At 45.6% G+C, this 15815-nt stretch overlaps 1 protein-coding gene across 7 annotated transcripts in view; it reads right to left on the bottom strand.

The window, feature by feature from the left end:
* LOC124014216 (pleckstrin homology domain-containing family A member 5-like) overlaps positions 1 to 15815 on the bottom strand; it is a 164770-nt gene that overhangs the window by 25515 nt on the left and 123440 nt on the right. For all 7 annotated transcript variants that reach the window (XR_006834984.1, XM_046328992.1, XM_046328993.1 and 4 more), the window contains 6 exons: positions 13943 to 14084; positions 10205 to 10309; positions 6012 to 6084; positions 4184 to 4284; positions 2659 to 2774; positions 327 to 1382 (listed from right to left, as the gene is read on the bottom strand). Coding sequence is in view for 6 of the 7 variants with exons in the window: in XM_046328992.1 (XP_046184948.1) it covers positions 327 to 1382; positions 2659 to 2774; positions 4184 to 4284; positions 6012 to 6084; positions 10205 to 10309; positions 13943 to 14084 (1593 nt within the window). In the remaining variant the exon portion in view is untranslated. The remainder of the gene's footprint in view (positions 1 to 326; positions 1383 to 2658; positions 2775 to 4183; positions 4285 to 6011; positions 6085 to 10204; positions 10310 to 13942; positions 14085 to 15815) is intronic.

Here is a 15815-nt window from a genome sequence, read left to right as displayed (position 1 = left end):
AGGTCTGGGAGATATAGCCACAGGCTAAGAGGATGTGGTTGGTTTTTTATTTCTCCGTCTCTGGCCGCCCGGTGCTCTTAGAGACAAGTTAACGTCTAGATGGCTGGTTGACTCACTGACAAGAGTGCACTGCAGACACACAGATGGGGGTTTTTACTATCTGAGAGAACAGTAATGGATTTCAGAGAGGCATTGGTACGTGCAGACCAATACGGACATACAGACACACACACAGAAACGCAACCAACCAAGCCACACACACACACCAGCCCAAAACACGCACGCAGACAGAAACACACACACACACACACACACACACCCCTTACCTCCTGGTATCGTCCTCCTCTTGTGTCCTCTGGGTCCTAACCCAGTTCTCCAGCTGCCTCATGGAGTTGGTTCTGGTCAGACTCTTCTCTGGCTCCTGGGCCTGCTGGTTCTGAGTCTGGTTCGGAGGCGGGTCCTGGGCCTTTCCTGCTCCTCTCCCCATGGTGCCTACCACCTCCCCTGGGCTGTGGTCCCCAGCCCGCTCCCCAGAGCCGTTGACCTGTGGTGGGGTCATGTGCTGGGAGACCTGTACCTGGCGGGAGGCTGTAACTGCTGCTGCGATGGCTGCTGCCTGGGCTGGTTGGAGTTTGATGCTGTTGATTTTAGTCAGAGGCCTCTCAGCACTGCCATCCCTCTGGAATCCATACTTGTTCCCTTCACGGAGGGTTCCATACTTATCCACTTCCCTAAGCGTACCATACTTATCGAGCGTCCCATACTTCTCTCCATCCCTCAGGGTACCACACTTACTTCCTTCCCGTAGGGTTTTATACTTCTGCCTTTCATCAAGGGTCCCATAACGATCTGACCGATCTTTCTCAGTCATAGACGTTTGTCTCTCTACCCCTTTCTGGAGGTTGTATTTCTGTCCATCTTTTTGCAGTGCATATCTCTCTCCATCTTTCTGTACCAAGTACTTCTCCCCGTCTTTCTGAGGTGCGTACTTCTCCATCTGAACATCTTTCTGCACAGCACATCGTTCGCCTCCGTCTTTCTGCAAGGAATACCGCTCCCCGTCTTTTTGCAGGGCGTACCGCTCTCCGTCTTTCTGCAACAGGTACCTCTCTCCGTCTCTCTGCAGCGTGTAGCTCACCCCGTCTTTCTGAAGGGAGTATCTCTCGCCGTCTCTCTGCAGCGTGTAGCGTTCCCGCTCTCTCTGGAGGGTGTTGTGCTTCCTGTCCCCGTCCGTGCGGTCCATGCTGCGGGTGAGGGAGGGCTGGTGCGGCTCACGGTTCCTCTCGTTGTTCTGGATCTCTGGCCTGGTCAGGACCCGGTTGTGGTTCAGGATGTTGTTCACCTCCTGGGGACAGCAGCGGTCCACCTTCAACTTATCCAGTCTGGGAGAGAGAGAGAGAGAGAAAGAGAGAGAAGTGAGGGAGAGAGAAGTGAGGGAGAGAGAAGTGAGGGAGAGAGAGTGATGGACGAGAGAAAAGGAGGGAGAGAACAAGAGGGGGATTGGAAACGGTAAGAGAAAGAAAAAAATAGACAGATGACTGATGAAAAGATGACAATAAATACACACCAATAAGCCATTACTAGCCAGGTTCACAGAAAAACACATTTCCACATTCCAACAATGGACTCTTGCTGTGTGGGTGTCAGGCGCCGGGGCTCTACTGCTACCTCTCCTCCAACCTGCCTGACTATATGACTGCCAAGGGGGACCACAGAGGAAAAGAAGTGAGAGGTGTTGAAAACATCACTGTCCGCCCACAGCACTCTGAGGGCACAGTGAGACGTGGCTACTTTGACTGAGCAGCCATCCACTGCTGCAACCTTTCAGTCTGTTACAGAAAGGCCATTAACAGGTCTGGTACTCCAGAGGGAAATAGCTCAATTCTAGGCTAGCCACAGTCTTTTACCGGCTACTGCACTCAGGGACAAGTCACAGTGACAGCCACTTGGGACTGCTAATCTAATGGTACTTTATTTATTTCTACCTGGGGTTTTCCTAGTATTTCTCAGTGAGGTAAAGGTATCGTAATGGCAGTATGTCCAATTTCTATTGCCAGACTTTGGCTGTGGTGTTTACAGACACAAAGCATGCTGTGGCCTGAGTGCGGGTTTGTGCCCCACGGCATCCCTTTAAGATGAGAGCAGTGCTGAAGTGCAGTATGCAGACATACAAGCAAACCTCCGCACACGGCCTGCATCACGCCACAATGACGAAGCTAGGACTGCCAGCGCGCTGTACTTACAGGACTGTGGAGAGTAGGTGTTACTATCCATCTGAGTCTCTCCAGTGTATAAAGCACTGTATGCCCATGTCGAAAAGCCTTCACGAACAGCTCATGGCTAAAACACTGCAATTACCAACAGCGTGTGAAGTGCAGTTGCCTCTGACGTGAAAGTTTAACTGGAGGCAGTGCTGTGCTGTATAGCCCTAAAGCTATAGCTTCTCATTACAAGCTATGCATCTTCAACAAAACATCTGGTAATTGTCTTCTATACTGATGCGATTTCTCACTTCTGCAAGAAATACCGCAGGCTCTCACGGCCGTCCGTTTGCTTACAAAACAAAAGATTGCACGGTTCAGCTGGTCGCTTTCATTGCCATAGGTCAGTCAAACAAGGCTGGCTGGCTGCTGGGCAGTTCAATCTGGGTTTACCCACCTTCTGATTGGCTCTGTGTGGACCAGGGCTGCGTCCGTCATCACTTTCATCCAGGACTCCATGTCTTTGGCCGTGTCTGTGCAGAAGTAGTAGGTCCTCATGTTGGAGTGGGTCGCCTAGCAGGGAGAGAGAGAGAGAGAGAGAGAGAGAGAGAGAGAGAGAGAGAGAGAGAGAGAGAGAGAGAGAGCGCGGGCGGGAGTGAGGGAGAGTTCCTAAGGAGTGTGAGGTAGGTAAGTGGGTGACCTTGGCAAGACTGCAGGGAGTGTTACATCACCTTCTTTGGAAGAGGTGTGTGCGTGCATGTGTTCGTCAGTCTGTCTGTGCACACACGCCTGTGTGTTGGAGCGTGAATGTGCGTGTGCATCCCTACCGCTCCAAGGCTGTATAGCTAACTTTAATTACCTGCTAAGCAGGCTTAGGACCATAAATATGAGCGACAGGGAGACACTCCAAGCTGAGTGCTACTCTTGTTTCCTGCTGCAGAGGCAGAGACTGGCACTAAGTCAGTGTCCCAATTGGCACCCCATTCCCTTTTTCGTGCACTACTTTAGACCAGGGGTAGTGTACTATATAGGGAATAGGGTGCCCTTTGTGACACACCCTAACACACAGCAGAGGCGAGGACAGATAGTAGGGGATGTGGGGGAGTAGAGAATGGATGGGCTTGTTACTGTGTTATAGACGGTGTCAATGTGTAGGAGTGAATCAGTGTTTACAGTGGTGACATGTGTGAAACGGTATGTGAGGCTAACATGCTCAAAAAGGTGGATATAGCCGTCTGTCTTTCTGTGTATACTTTTCTTTATCTTCTCTCTCTGCCCATCTTGCTCCTATCACCCTCTTGCATATTGAGACTAGAAAATCTATTGAGTTTATCATGGATCTAGGCACAAAAAAACTCTCCGTATACAAACGCATTTTCAGAGATTCTCTGAAAGGAAAGACCAAAAGCGAAGAGAAGCCTGTGTGTTACAGTGTGTTTACACTTTGTGCGGTGAAACATCGGACGCCATTCACTTTCAATGGAAGGAAAGAGAGAGAAGCGGAGTGGGCGAGGGACCGTTGAGCGATGCGAGCGTGGGCGAGGGAGCTGAACAGGGCGGGACTAAAGCTGAACTCTATTCAAATCCTCCATGATAGCGTGACGCGAGTGACCAATTGAAGCTCACCATAGCTTCCTACCCCTACTGAATTGTCTGTCAATGGCTGTTGATACATAGCACTACAATAACTCACTACAAAAGCATCAACTCTGCTGTGGTATACAGCGGGAAGACGTGCTTCCGCGTCGCCTACTACCACAAAATCAAGTGAGTTTCTATACAGACAGCCACACATTATACAATCCAGACCGACAGACAAGGGAGTTACGGATTATAGATTTGCCTTCAGTAACAGGATTATGGGAAACAAGTACCCCCCTTAACCATTTTTCCGGCTCCACGTTGCAACCACCTCAGATGTCCACGCGTGGAAGCGCGGCATCCTTTATGGGGCTCTGTCTGTGTGTGCGTACAGTACTGACCTTGAAGGCGTATTTCCTGCTGATGTGGTCGTCGACAGACAGCATGGAGATGTGGAAGCTGGGCAGCAGGATACTACCCAGGATGCCCTCCTCCTTCTCATCTGCGGGACAGAGGGCGAGAAGAATCGTCATATATGGTTTAGAATGTCGACACAGGCTTTGGAATAGTGCATTGTGGTCTGGTGGAGGAAAGTCGGGAGAGATCAGAGGGGAACTATCAGCATTCTAATAGAACAGTGGACACTGGATGTACCGGAAACAGAATGTGTCAGAACTTTGTAGGCACCTTTATCTTTGGTCAAGGTGTGATGGCTAGGTAAGCAGCTAACAGGACACAGGATGTATCGGACCAAAAAAATGTGTCAGAACCTTTATCTTCGGTCTGGGTGTGTTAACCGTCTCAGATAGGCCCATTTAAGCTGGAGTTTATCAGAGCATGGCAGGGAGGGTTGAGCATGGCAGGATATTCACTTTCTTTCTTCACTAAGAACCCCCAAATCCCGGGCTTCCAGCATGTTACACAGTAGGGTACCCAAACCAGATAGAACAACAAAACCGTTTCTCCTCGGGCCGCTTTGCCAAACATCTATAATTTCACAGTCAAATTTAATCCTAACAGCGCAACATGGTAAACAAACACTAACTTGAGTGTGATAGCATACAACAGTGATGCTAGCGCATCAAAGACAGACAAGTAAACAATGACGGAATCAATCCGTCCGCTGCTCAGAGCGTTCCGTACAGCTGGGTTGTAATAATGCCTACACGGTGTTGTAACACACCATCTGTAGAGTGCAGCATGACTGCAGCAAAACCAACAGAGCCCAAACCTCAGCTTCAGGATTGACTTTAAACAGGCAAGTACAGCAGAATTCCCTGCAGCTCTCCATCCCATGCGTCTGCCCCGCTCTCTCTACCGCTGCATTATTAACTGAGAGGCGAGGGGGAGAAGAGAGGGAGAGAGATCAAGAAGATGAAATGAAAACACAGCACCTCCTCCTTGTGAAAGCAGCTCCTCTACCCATATGTAAATACTGTATTAGCTCAAAGACCTACCTCGTACCCCTGCACATGGACTCGGTACCGGTACTCCTTTATAGCCTCGTTACATTTGTATTGTGTGTTACTATTTCCTTTTTTTATTGAGCAAATGTTTTTTAACTGCACTGTTTGGAATGGGCTCATCAGCAAGCATTGCGCTGTTAAAGTCTACTATACCTGTTGTGTTCAGCAGATGTGAACAACATTTGATTTAAAAGGGGGTTTCCACTAGATTCTACAAAGAAGCATGGCGACCTTAACCTTTAAGCTATGTGATGGTATGATTAGATTTGATCGTTCTGTTGCGACAGAGATCCTGACCAGAGCAGAACCATCAGTCAGAGATGGTCATTCATATTCCCCCAACAACCTCTCATTCTTGCCTTCAGATAGACACAATTCCTAGTCAAAACCTCACCTCTGAAAACTCATCGACAGCCAGCACTTAAGTTCAAATGAAGTGAGTGAAGACGATAAGAGCGCGAGAGAGAGCTAGATGTTGTTATCAGAAAGCATAGCACGTCAACGCTCTTTTAAGAACTCTTCTCTCGTCTCTTGGTTTACCAATATACAGGAAATTCCCCTCTGGGCATGTCAGGAAAGAGCTGGCTGATTGCACTCCGGGACCGTTTAATTGAACAATTTATGGAAATTAAACTCTCTGAAACCTGGGGTATGTCTACATCCGGAGCAAATACGTTTCCGTTTTACTGCTAGCTATGATATCTTATACTCAAACTTTAACCGTGTGTTGCGCTTTGAGTGTGTGTGTGTGTGTGTGTCTCACCTCTATAGTAAAACAGGCACATGTCAGACAGCACAAACCACCTCTTCTTCCATAGCTTCATCCCCGTGCTGTCCTACAGGGGAACCGAAGACAGGAGACATCAGTCAGATACTGAGACAGAGCAAAACATTTGGTAGAGGCTGTTCCTTGCCCTCAGATAAGCTAGGCGAGCCTTTCGACAATAATTGGCATTTTGCTTCCATCTATTCAAGCATTTGCTATCAGATCTAGTGTATAGAGCAGTGTTCCTCAATCCAGGTCATGAATACCTATAGGCTGCCCTTGCTTTTCATCTAGACCTAGCTTGATTTGTTCAATTGAATGCGTAAGTAGAGCTAGGCTAGAACCAAATCCTGCACACCCTGCTGTCCCTCCGGATGCGAGTGGCCAACACCAAGACTGTCACGGAGTTCAGGAAGCAACGTACACACTCCCTCTGATCCCAGACGGTTTCATTAACCACAGCTATCTCCTCCCACTGAAGCAAATTGGCCCTTTTTATCTCTTAACTCCCAGACAAGGTTCCCCTTTCTGTTTTTATAGCTGTGTGTCTGTGCATGCCTTAGTTGGCTTTCGTCTCTAGATAATAAGCGTCAGTCTTTTCTCTGTAAAAATAACGGCTTCTCTTCTAATGTTGCCTTTATTTTTTATTCATAACATAAATAATCTAAGACGGTTTTGTTGTTTTTCTTGTCTTCATACGCAGCTTTCTTTTGATGCACGAGGAGGAGTACAAAGGCATAAAAGAAAAGCCCGTCATCAATAAAATATTTCCCCTTTAAGAGAAGACTTTGGTTGTCAGGTTTGAGAAGGAGAAAAGGCACGTCTTGCGAGAGAGAACCAACGCAGCTTTGAAAGGGTAATTCAGCATGGTAGAGGGAAGCGCAAAAGAGAAAGTTTATTGACAACAGCTCAACGCTAGTTGGAAACTGAGTGATGCTAATGTTGATTGTTCTTAATGAGTGAGTGAGTGAGTGAGTGAGTGTGTGTGTTGTGTGTGCCAGGGAGTTGAGACACAGTGACCCACAGCCAGAGCTTGGTGAGGGAGAGGAAATGCTCAAGTTGCATTGTACAGGTAGAAAGAATGAGCAAAATAGCTCAGCCACCACAAAGTTTGGTCGAGCCAGTCTGTAAAGTGACCTGATTAATTGAGGCAGAGAGAGAAAGAGAAAAAGTTACATCCAATCAAGGATGGTTGTCACTTTGCTTGAGAGACCAGGCCAACGTATCAGTACTAACTAAAACAAAGGACTCAGGCTATTTAAATGAGAATGACAAAATGATGTATCAACATTTAGATTGAATAGAATTGCCAGATAACAAGAGACGAGGTCAAACTCTCCCACAAACCAATCTGATTTAAATTCACTGTTTGGGAATACAGATTCAAAGTGAATGTGTCTCTTTCGGAATGTGAATGAGGATGTCCCTGTTAGATAGATAACGGAAAATCCCAACAGACGTGCGTGTGACGTTACACAGCTGACCGCTGCTGCTGAAGAGATCGGCATGTGCCCATTATTGCGGCTGTAATTAAACCTATTTTAGATGGTCAAGTTCCCTTTGAGTGTCCGTCTGTCTCTGTGAACACTACCATTAAAATGTGGGGTCACTTAGAAATGTCCTTGTTCTCCATGAAAACATACATGAAATGAGTTGCAAAATGAATAGAACATATAGTCAAGACATGGACAAGGTTATAAATAAGGATTTTAAATTGAAATAATAGTGTCCTTCAAAGAATTCTCCATTTTCAGCAATTACAGCCTTGCAGACCTTTGGCATTTTAGTTGTCAATTTGTTGAGGTAATCTGAAGAGATTTCACCCCATGCTTCCTGAAGCACCTCCCACAAGTTAGATTTGCTTGATGGGCACGTCTTACGTACCATACGGTCAAGCTGCTCCCACAACAGCTTAATAGGGTTGAGATCTGGCCACTCCATTGTAGACAGAATACCAGCTGACTGCTTCTTCTCTAAATAGTTCTTGCATAGTTTGGAGCTGTGCTTTGGGTCATTGTCCTGTTGTAGGAGGAAATTGGCTCCACTTAAGCGCCGTCCACAGGGTATGGCATGGCGTTGCAAAATGGAGTGATAGCCTTCCTTCTTCAAGATCCCTTTTACCCTGTACAAATCTCCCACTTTAGCACCACCAAAGCACTCCCAGACGATCACATTGCCTCCACCATGCTTGACAGATGGCATCAAGCACTCCTCCAGCATCTGAGTCTCATGTGATCATCTTCTTTGTGATTCTCACACAAACTTAGATTGGTCTGTCCATAACACTTTTTCCCAATCTTCCTCTGTCCAGTGTCTGTGTTCTTTTGCCCATCTTAATATTTTGTTTGCAAATCTGCCTAGAAGGCCAGCATCCCGGAGTTGCCTCTTCACTGTAAACTGTTGAGACTGGTGTTTTGCGGGTACCATTTAATGAAGCTGCCAGTTGAGGACTTGTGAGGTGTCTGTTTCTCAAACAAGACACTAATGTACTTGTCCTCTTGCTCAGTTGTGCACCGGGGCCTCCCACTCCTCTTTCTATTCTGTTCGAGCCAGTTTGTGCTGTACTGTGAAGGAAGTAGTACACAGCGTTGAACGAGATCTTCAGTTTCTTGGCAATTTCTCGCATGGAATAGCCTTCATTTCTCAGAACAAGCATAGCCTGACGAGTTTCAGAAGTAAGTGCTTTGTTTATGGCCATTTTGAGCTTGTAATTGAACCCACAAACGCTGATTCTCCTCTCTATTCAACTCGTCTAAAAGAAGGCCAGTTTTATTGCTTCTTTAATCAGAGCAACAGCTTTCAGCTGTGCTAACATAATTGCAAAAGGGTTTTCTAATGATCAATTACTTTTAAAATCATAAACTTAGATCAGCTAACACAACGTGCCATTGGAACACAGGAGTGATGGATGCTGATAATGGGCCTCTGCAAGCCCATGTAGGCATTCCAATTTAAAAACAAAATCTGCCTTTCCCAGCTACAATAGTCAATGCTTTTCTTTCAAAAACAAGGACATTTCTAAGTGAACCCAAACTTTTGAACAGCAGTGTGTATGTATGTAGCTACAGTGGCTTCGGAAATTATTCAGACATTTTCCACATGTTGTTACGTTACAGCCTTATTCTAAAATGGATTCAATACAAATCCTCTGCAATCAACACACAATACTCCACGGAATTTTCCGTAGAGCTCCGAGACAGGATTGTGTCGAGCAACAGATCTGGGGAAGGGTACCAAAACATATCTGCAGCATTGAAGGTCCCCAAGAATACAGTGCCCTCCATCATTCTTAAATGGAAGAAGTTTGGAACCACCAAGACTTCCTACAGCTTGCTGCCCGGTCAAACTGAGCAATCGGGGGAGAAGGGCCATGGTCAGGGAGGTGACCAAGAACCTGATGGTCATTCTGACAGAGCTCTAGAGTTCCTCTGTGGAGATGGGAGAACATTCCAGAAGGACAACCATCTCTGCAGCACTTCACCAATCAAGCCTTTATGGTAGAGTGGCTAGACAGAAGCCACTCCTCAGTAAAAGGCACATGACAGATTTTGCCAAAAGGCATCTAAAGACTTTCAGATCACGAGAAACAAGATTCTCTGGTATGATGAAACCAAGATTGAACTCTTTGTCCTGAATACCAAGCGTTACATATGGAGGAAACCTGGCACCATCCCCACGGTGCAGCAACGTTCCACATCCAACCTGACAGAGCTTGAGAGGATTTGCAGAGAATGGGAGAAACTCCCCAAATACAGGTGTGCCAAGCTTGTAGCGTCATCCCCAAGAAGACTCTATGCTGTAATCACCGCCATAGGTGATTCAACAAAGTACTAAGTAAATGTGATATTTCTGCTTTTTTTTCTTTGTCATTATGGGGTATTGTGTGTAGATTTATGAGGGAAAAGAACAATTTAATCAATTTTAGAATTTTACACGTGTGTGTGTGGGTGCAGGTGGCTATCCAAACAAAGCCCTGTCACACAGACTCTCTCATCAACCCACTGAGGAAGACTGTGTCGGCTGCACACTTCCACCAACACCCACTCATCATTATACATACTGCAATCAGCCATTTGATTTGCACAGGTTCTGCAATTCTCTAGACTATTTTGAGAGTAAATTGCAATTAAGTAATTTAGTCAAGTTCTTCTATACTGGGAACTACAAACGATGTACAAACTTTCCAATACCTGTTTGTAAAGCCAGTTGCTCTTGACCGCCGGGGCATTGGGGTTCCTCTTAATAGAGTTGGACCTCTTGCCAAAGTTGTGGACCTTTTTGTAAGACCTCGAAGGCTGAAAATGTAAATGGACAAACTGTCAGTATACTGTATGTAAAAACATGTATATACAGAGCCGTGGAAAAGTATTTTCCATCCTTCTGGTTTGATTTTTTTCAATATTTGTGATACTGAATGTTATCAGATCTTCAACCAAAACCTAATATTAGATAAAGGGAAGCATTGTTTACAACAACAAAAGGTATACTTATTTTATTTAATGAACAAAGTGCAACACCCAATTCCCCAGTATGAAAAAGTAATTGCCCCCTTATACTCAATAACTGGTTGTGCCACCTCAGCTGCAATGACTGCAAGCAAATGCTTCCTGTAGTTGTTGATCAGTCTCTCACATCGCTGTGGAGGAATTTTTGTAGAACTTCTTTAACTCAGCAACACTTGTGGGGTTTCAAGCAAGAACTGCTTGTTTCAAGTCCAGCCACAACATTTCAATTGGGATTAGGTCATGACTAGGCCATTCCAAAAAACTTCTAATTTGTTTGTTTTTAGCCGTTTTCATGTGGGCTTGATATTGTGTTTTGGATCATTGTCTTGTTGCATGACCCAGCTGGCCATCAGCTTCAGTTCACAGCATCCCCAAACCATCACACTACCACCGCCATGGTTCTTACTGTGGGAATACAGTGTTTGGTTTTCGCCAGGCATAATGGGACATCTGTCCATAGAACATTCTTCCAAGAGTCTTCCAGTTGCTTTGTGGCAAACTTGAATCAACTTTTTGTATAAGATGGGGGTCCTGTTATGACTGGCGAAAACCAAACAATTGCATTCCACAGTAAGAACCTCATGCCAACGGTCAAGCATGGTGGTGGTAGTGTGATGGTTTGGGGATGCTTTGCTGCCTCAGGACATGGACAACTTGCCTTAATAGAAGGAACTGTGAATTCCGCTCTGTATCAGAGAATTCTACAGGAGAAAGTCAGGCCATCTGTCTGTGAGCTGAACCTGAAGCACAGCTGGGTCATGCAGCAAGACAATGATCCAAAACACACAATCAAGTCTACATGAAAATGGTTAAAAAGCAACAAATTTGAAGTGTTGTAATGGCTTAGTCAAATTCCAGACTTAATCCCAATTGCGATGTTGTGGCAGGACTTGAAAACCCACAAATGTCGCGGAGTTAAAGCAGTTCTGCATGCAAGAGTGGGATAACATTCACCCACAACGATGAGAGAGACTGATCAAAAACTTCAAAACGCATTTGGTTCGCAGTCATTGCATCTAAAGATGGCACAACCAGTTATTGAATGTAAGGGGGCAATTACTTTTTAACTCAGGGGAATCGGTGTTGCATAACTTTGTTAATTAAATAAAATTAGTATACAATTTTTGGTTGTTTTTAAACTCCGGTGCCCTTTGTCTAATATTAGGTTTTAGTTGAAGATCTGATAACATTCAGTATATAAAACCTCTTTAAGGAATACTTAGGATAGGATAAAGTAATCCTTCTCACCCCCTTCCCCCCCTTAAAATATTTAGATGCACTATTGTAAAGTGGCTGTTCCACTGGATGTCATAAGGTGAATGCACCAATTTGTAAGTCGCTCTGGATAAGAGCGTCTGCTAAATGACTTAAATGTAATGTAAATGTAAAAGAAATGAAAAAACAGAAAATCAGAAAGGTGGGCAAATACTTGTTCATGGCTCTGTATATATACACTGAACAAAAATATAAACGTGTTAGCTGGGGCAAAACTGTGACACCAATCAGGCCCTCGAGGACTGGAGTTGCCCACCCCTGTTTTAGAGTATTCGGCAGTACGTCCAACCGGCCTCACAACTGCAGACCACGTGTAACCACGCCAGCCCAGGACCTCCATATCCAGATTCTTCACCTGTGGGATTGTCTGAGACCAGCCACCCAGACAACTGACGAACCTGAAGTATTTCTGTAATAAAGCCCTTTTGTAGGGAGAAACTCACTCTGATTGGCTGGGCCTGGCTCCCAAGTGGGTGGGACTATGCCCTCCCAGACCCACCCATGGCTGCGCCCCTGCCCAGTCATGTGAAATCCATAGATTAGGGCCTAATGAATTTATTTCAATTGACTTATTTCCTTCTAGGAACTGTAACTCAGTAAAATAGTTGAAATTATTGCGTTTCCATTTTTGTTCAGTATATATATACATATATATACACACACACAAACATATTTCTGAAGATGCATAATTAGCGGAGGAGAGTTACAAATTCATTCAAATTATCATCCTCCGTTAGTAAATATAGGTGAAGACCGTTAACCTGCATTTGGCTCTTTGGTGTTAATAAACAACAGAAGGAAAAGGTACAGTATTCACCTCATTAAACTAGCCCATTCTACAAGACCATCTTTACTGAGAGAGGGAGAGCGAGAGACCGATACAGAGAGCGAGAGAAAGAGAGAGCAAGAGAGAGACTAATGTAATAATAACTAATAACAAAAGCTCGACCCACAATAGAGTTCGACAGTATTTAATATAATAATAATATAATAATAATAATAATAATATAATAATAATAATAATAATATAATAATATAATAATATATGATATATGCCATTTAGCAGACGCTTTTATCCAAAGCGACTTACAGTCATGTGTGCATACATTCTATGTATGGGTGGTCCCGGGGATCGAACCCACTACCCTGGCGTTACAAGCGCCATGCTCTACCAACTGAGCTACAGAAGGACCATTTAATAATACCCATAAAACTTAGCAGTCAAACAGGGAAATAGTTTCAATCCAGATCATCACGGTATCTGTAGGTCTTTATGATAGCCGCATTAGCAGCCAATTAGCATTACATTTTGTTTTTGGGGGTGGCCGGGGGGGTTAATCCAGGCGAATATATTGCTTAAAGTCACCTTGTCCGAGAGAGATTTACATGGTTATCAAAATGTCACACCAGGGTAAGCCTATAGGAAATACAGCCCTTATTTTAAGTGTTACTAAAATCCCCTATGGGAAAAATGAATGGTGGAAAAATAACTGGAACCATTTCCTTGTTTGACCGCTAGATTTTATTAAGGGTATTATGACACCTCCACTGTAGGGCTCTATGGTAACTCATCAATAATTATGGCTCATTAATAAATACATGCCACCAAGCCACACTTTTAGTCAGTGTAAGCCAAAGTAAAACATAATGAATTCATGAAAGCATGCTTTTCATTTGAATAAAGCATGCATATTTATACACTAGTCTATTAAGCATTTATAAACTGACACGCTGTACAATAAAATCACTTGGTGACCATTCTAGAATTGTAACTATCTGTGACAGGCCTGGGACAATCCAGCACATATTATCTCATGTAGAGCCCCTGTTTTGATACTCTCGGTGGACTAATACAGCCCTCGCAACATTGACTTAATGGAGAAAATGGGAGAGATCACTGACCCCACAAGACTCCCATTAACATCCCAGAACTGGGACCTCTATCTCCCCTCTCACAGGACCCTATTAGCCAAGTCACTCTTGACACAGTACATTAATCCCACCCTGTCCTTGTACATGCATCATAGTTGCATGACATCCGTTACAGTGGCGTCCATGTGCTCTTTAGGAACCAATCCTCTCAGATATAGGGAGTGGGTCTAGTGGTCTGTTAGGGGTTGGGTGTACAGGCCGACGTGGAGCACTCACCCGTGTGGCGGGGCTGCTGCCAGGGTAGGTGCTGTAGTCTGACCCTCCTGTGAAGTTCGACGCTTCGCTCATGGTGCTCATCGGGCGCTCCTTCTTCACTCTGTCACTCTCCTCTGATGGAGCCTGCTCTGGAGCCTTTGGCCTGGGGGGGGGGGGGGGGGGACGAGAAATGCAGTAGAAAATGAGAAAAGCGACAAAGACTACACAAATGAGGCTCAGACTCAACTTCAACCTGTGGGATTAATGGGCGGGTTAAGAGGCGGTGCGGTGCAGCTGTGTGTGACACTGATTGCTCTGCGAATGAGCTGCCTGCCGGCCAGGCTGTCTAGCTCTATCGGTTTGCCAGTTTAAACTGCAACCACAATGAGAGCCCGTCTTTGTTAGAGCCAAACCCTGCCGTTAGAGAAAGAGGAGAGAGAGAGCAAGAGAGAGAGCAAGAGAGAGAGCGAGAGGAAGAGCGAGAGGAAGAGCAAGAGAGAGAGAGAGAGCGAGAGGAAGAGCGAGAGGAAGAGCGAGAGGAAGAGCAAGAGCGAGAGCGAGAGCAAGAGAGAGAGCGAGAGCAAGAGAGAGAGCGAGAGCAAGAGAGAGAGCGAGAGCAAGAGAGAGAGCGAGAGCAAGAGAGAGAGCGAGAGCAAGAGAGAGAGCGAGAGCAAGAGAGAGAGCGAGAGCAAGAGAGAGAGCGAGAGCAAGAGAGAGAGCGAGAGCAAGAGAGAGAGCGAGAGCAAGAGAGAGCGAGAGCAAGAGAGAGAGCGAGAGCAAGAGAGAGAGCGAGAGGAAGAGAGAGAGCGAGAGGAAGAGAGAGAGCGAGAGGAAGAGAGAGAGCGAGAGGAAGAGAGAGAGCGAGAGGAAGAGAGAGAGCGAGAGGAAGAGAGAGAGCGAGAGGAAGAGAGAGAGCGAGAGGAAGAGAGAGCGCGAGAGGAAGAGAGAGCGCGAGAGGAAGAGAGAGCGCGAGAGGAAGAGAGAGCGAGAGGAAGAGAGAGAGCGAGAGGAAGAGAGAGAGCGAGAGGAAGAGAGAGAGCGAGAGGAAGAGAGAGAGCGAGAGGAAGAGAGAGAGCGAGAGGAAGAGAGAGAGCGAGAGGAAGAGAGATGCAAAAAAAAAAAAAAAAAAAGAGGCAGGACCCATAAATCAAACCAGTTACTCACTGTGTCACCTCTGATATATTCCTCCAAGTCAGACCACTTTAAATCGCCTGCCAACCTTGCCTGACAAAACTAAATGGCCTACCAATCCAAATACGGCAAAGTTCAAGGTCTCCTAGGCTAAACTACCCAGCACCAAATGCTTTAACGCTTATAACAATGGTAGCAAAAAAATAAGCTAAACTCGGCTATAAATCCTCCTATTTGCAGAGTGGCTACATCTAGAGTTGTATTCAGAACAGTATAGTCTCTGAGCAGTGGCCTATATTCTGTGGTTCCAAGGGGAGTGCTGACGTGACTGTGTGGGTAAATGACAGTATCTGGAGCGTGGAGGGGGGGTAGAGAGAATATCTGTATCGGTCTGTCTGGGGGATAATAAAGCTGGGTTTTTAGGTCCCCACCTCACAGGAACAAACACCCTGTACATGAGTGTAAACCTCTGATTTCAGCTCTGGTAACAGATAAGGTATGAAGATCCACTTGACCGTCCTCTCCCCTCCTCTCCTGCAAGCTATCATCTCCTAAAGTATGACAAATATTATCCTACATTTCCGCTTACCCCATTTCCCTCCTCTACTGTAATCGTCACCTCTCCTCTCCAACCCGCCATATAAACAGGTCAGCCTGTTTGTCCGTCACAGAGCCTGTGATGTGATTGGATCATGTGTATGACGCTTGCATGCTTGCATGGAGGTTATAACAGGATTGTTATGACAGGTATGTCAATGTGACT

Source organism: Oncorhynchus gorbuscha, linkage group LG25 (assembly GCF_021184085.1).
Source record: "Oncorhynchus gorbuscha isolate QuinsamMale2020 ecotype Even-year linkage group LG25, OgorEven_v1.0, whole genome shotgun sequence".
NCBI lineage: Eukaryota > Metazoa > Chordata > Actinopteri > Salmoniformes > Salmonidae > Oncorhynchus > Oncorhynchus gorbuscha.
This window is presented reverse-complemented; position numbering and strand designations above follow the sequence as displayed.